The following is a 4034-nucleotide window of genomic DNA, read 5'->3' as shown; positions in this document are numbered from 1 at the left end:
CTCTGCTTGCATGCAGCAGAAGCTGCTGCATCTGGTGCTGCTGGAGGTGCAGCAGCACCTGGTCTTGCTGCTGCTGCTTCTCTTCCCCCTCCTCCAGCAGCAGCTGCTGCTGGTCGTGCTGTTGCTGCTGCTTCTCCAGCAGCAGCTGCTGCTCGTCGTGTTGCTGTTGCTGCGCCTCCAGCAGTAGCTGGGGCTGCTGCTGTTGCTGCTGCACCTACAACAGCATCCGCAGCTGTTTCGGGCTCTGCGGCTGCCGCCCTTGGACATCCCCTTGCTGCTTTTGCTGCTGCTTGTGCTGCTTCTGCTTCTGCTGCTGCTGCTGCTGCTGTTGTCTGGGACGGGGGCTTGCTTGCTGCTTCCACTACCGGTGCTTTTTGTTTGTTTTCGTCGGCTGCAGCATCTTTCGCTGCTCCTGCTGCTGCAGTTGCTGCCGATGCTTCTATTGCTGCAGCCGCTGCTGAACCTGCTGCGCCTGCTGCAGCAGCAGCAGGAGAGGCAGGTGCTGCTGCTGCTGGGACCCCCGCTGATAAGGAGACCTCTACAGAAGCATCCGTTGGTGCTGTTGCAAGAACCGCTCTCTCCCGCCCTGGTTCAATCTGCTGCTGCTGCAGCAGCTGCTGCTGCGGCTGCTGCTGCTGCTGCTGCGGCTGTTTGTGCTGATGATGCTGGTTGTCTGGCTGAGGTTGCGTGAGGCTCTCTTTGCTGCTGTTGCTGCTGCTGTTGCTGCTGGTGTTTGAGGGCCCCCCCTGAACGTTATTGCTTCCTTCTCTTATTCCCTTGTTTATTTTTCTGTTTTTCTCTGCTGCTCCTCCTATCACTCGTTTGCTGCTGCTGCGCTTGCGTCGGGTGTTTGCGCATGCAGCAGCAGCAGCAGCAGCAGCAGCAGCAGCAGCAGGGGGGCCCCCCGCCGCCTCCCCTCTAAGGGCCCCTATAGAAGACTGCTGATGTTCTTTAGGGGCCCCTTTATGGGGGGCCCCCTCTTCGAACGACTCAACTAGTGGGGGCCAGCAGCTTCGTTCCTGTTGCTGCTTTTGCTGCTGCTGCTGCTGCTTGTATTGTTGCTCTTGCTGGTCTTGTTGCTGTTGCTGGTCTTGTTGCGGCTGCTGTTGCCGCTGGTCTTGTTGCTGCTGCTGTTTTTGCTGCTGCTGTTTTTGCTGCTGCTGCTGCTGCTGCTGCTGCTGTTGCAGTTGTTGTTGTTGTTGTTGTTGTTGTTCGTTCTGCTGTTTCTGTTCGTGTTGCTGCTGCTGCTGTCTCTGTTGTTGTTGCTGCTTCTGCTGCTCAGTAAGTGAGGGTTTGTTTATTTGGCTGGAAGCAAACAAAGAAGGGCGTGAAGGAGGGCTGCTCCAGCGTAGGGAAGCCAAGGGTAGAGGGGGGGGGCCCCCCTGTAGGGGCCCCCAAGCAGACAGCTCTTGAGAAGGAGAAGGAGAGAGGGGCCCCCCGTCATTAACTTGTGGGGCCCCTCTGCCCTCTGCTATTGAACTGCGAGCTCGGCGCCTCAACAGAGGGGGCCCCTGTTGCCGCTGCAGTGTAGCAGCAGCAGCAGCAGCAGCTGCTGCTGCTGCAGCTGCTGCAGCTACTACTGCTGCTTCTTCCTTCTTCTTCCTCGCCCTTGAAGGCAAACCTTGGGGGGGCCCCCTAGGGGCCCCCTGAGGGGCCCCTGAAGGGAGGCCCTCTGCTTCTGGAGAGGGTAACTTAGGGGGTCCCCTAGAGACAGACGGAGACACTGAAACCTCGCCGGAATCCATCCCTAAACCCTAAACCCTAAACCCTAGCCAACACGCTATGAGAGTGAACCCCTATACGCCGCACAGGGTAGTATCTAAAGCACAGCATGAGGCTACGGGCAGAGGAATTGAGCTGCTGGGCTCGTGAATGCTGCTGCTGCAGCTGTTGCTGTTGCTGCTGCTGCTGCTGCTGAGGCTGTCGCAACTTCCGTTGTTATTGTTGCTGCTGCTACTGCTGCTGCTGTTGCTGTTGCTGCCTCCCACCGAGCACCGCGTGTCGTCGGTTGTCTGAAGGCCGCAAAGGAAAACAGAGGTAGCGAAGGTAAAAACTAAGGGTTTAGGGTTTAGGGTTCTAGGGTTTAGGGTTTAGGGTTTAAGGTCTAGAGTTTAGAGGGATAAGGCTCAGGCTGGGGTTTGTAGTTTAGTCGGCGCATCGCCGGTGACCGTCGGCTGCGGGAAGGCGGAGGCCTCTTTTGCCTTTTCTTCTTCTTTTTCTTAAATTATTAAATTAAAAATATAATTTAATTGAGTTATTTTGAAGTGAAAACAAAAAAAGAGACGCAAATACACAAGAACGAGCAGTCGAAAGCCCTGCACGGCAGGCCGAGCAGCAGCTCCGCCCGCGAGCAGCCTAAACCCTAAACCCTAAACCCTAAACCCTAAACCCTAAGCCCTAACCCACCGTTTTAACCCAAATTTAAATTTTTATTCAAAATTCTTTTTCTTACACATTATCTGTATTATCATTTCTTTGTTTTTGTTGTGGATTAAAGCCCCTAGCCCGCCCGCTGCTGATAGGCGGAGAGAAGGAAGGCATCTGCAGCTCTTTCGTGCTGTGTGTTGTTTTTCTTTGTTTTTATTCTGTTTATTGGTTTTATATTTAAAATATTTTAAACGACCCTCTTAAACTTTCCTTCTCTTTCCTCAACCCCACACACTCGAACGACGCCGACTGCGGCGCTGCCGCCACCCAAACGCAGCATATTTTGTTATTTTTTATTTATTTATTTCAGTGTCCTTAATTGCATTTTAATATATTTAAAGATGTATTTAATGCAATTAAAAGTTGCATTTAATGCAATTAAGAGAGGCAATTTATATACTATATATATATGTATATAATGTCGTGTTGTACTGTAGAGTATAACGCGAGCGGTCTCTGGAGTAATCTGTGTGGGGTTTATCTAGGGTTTAGGGTTTAGGGTTTAGGGTTTAGAGTTTGAGGCCTCTGTATATAAAGATGCATTTAGAGTGTCTCCTGCTAAGAGAATTCAATATTTTGTGGTTTACCCAAACACTGCAGCGCGAATCCGTTTATAACTTATATATATAAATATAAATATATATAAATATATATATATATACATATATACATATATATTGCATACAATTATATTATATAAGTGCAGATAATATGGAAACAAAGCAGCACCTTAAACCCCTCCTAAACCCTAAACCCTAAACCCTAAACCTCTTAACAATTGAGCAGATTGTCTATCCGGGGTTAATGATGATAATGGGGAGAGGAGGCAGAGGAGACACCCGAATCTGTTGCTGCTGCATTTGCTGCTGTTTAGCCGCAGCAAACCCACATGCATGCATTTAAAAACCCCTTCTAATGCGTGCCGAGATGCTAAAGATTATTGTTTATACCCCCAGTGAAATAAATACAAACGACCCCAAGCCCTAAACCCTAAACCCTAAACCCTAAGCTTGATACACCTCCGTATTGCATACAGATCAGATCGTCGTATATACCAGGTGTACGTACACCCCAATAATGCACACATAAAACGGAACCCTCAGAAACACAGAGGCAACAGCTAGGCGCAGCTAACTGCAGCTAGCCACCGCTAGCTGCAGCTAGCCACCGCTAGCAGGAGAGAATTAACCCCCCACAATAAAATTTTTTTCGTTTATTATCAGCGAACTTAGCTAAAAAGATTTGCTGCTGAGGGGTCCCCGGGGTTGCTCTGATCCTGGCGGACCCAATAACTCATTGTCGAACGCAAACGCTAAACCCTAAACCCTAAACCCTAAACCCTTTCCCCAGTTTGAGCAGAGAAGCCTCAGCGGGTGCTGAGTGAAAGCTGGAGAGTCCGTCTGCAGCAGCAGCAGCAGCAGCAACTGCTGCTGCCGCTGCCGCTGCTGCTGCTGCACAGCTCCACAGCAGGCTGGCTAGCTACCCGCCCACCCGGATGGCTAGCTAGCTAGCTAGCTACCCACCCACCCAGCTAACTAGCTATCCATATAGCTAGCTACTCACCCGGCTAGCTAGCTGGCTAGCTAGCTACGGGGGCGGGCGGGGGG

General features: G+C 51.1%; 1 protein-coding gene across 1 annotated transcript in view; it reads right to left on the bottom strand.

Moving 5' to 3' along the window:
* EAH_00013660 (hypothetical protein, conserved) overlaps positions 1–1833 on the bottom strand; it is a gene marked incomplete at both ends in the record, with an annotated part of 9309 nt that extends 7476 nt beyond the window's left edge. Inside the window, 3 exons of the mRNA XM_013394418.1 lie at positions 59–214; positions 366–1730; positions 1810–1833. Of these exons, the coding sequence (XP_013249872.1) occupies positions 59–214; positions 366–1730; positions 1810–1833 (1545 nt within the window). The remainder of the gene's footprint in view (positions 1–58; positions 215–365; positions 1731–1809) is intronic.
* Positions 1834–4034: the final 2201 nt, after the last annotated feature.

Source organism: Eimeria acervulina, genomic scaffold (genome assembly GCF_000499425.1).
Source record: "Eimeria acervulina Houghton genomic scaffold, Eah_scaff79, whole genome shotgun sequence".
NCBI lineage: Eukaryota > Apicomplexa > Conoidasida > Eucoccidiorida > Eimeriidae > Eimeria > Eimeria acervulina.
This window is presented reverse-complemented; position numbering and strand designations above follow the sequence as displayed.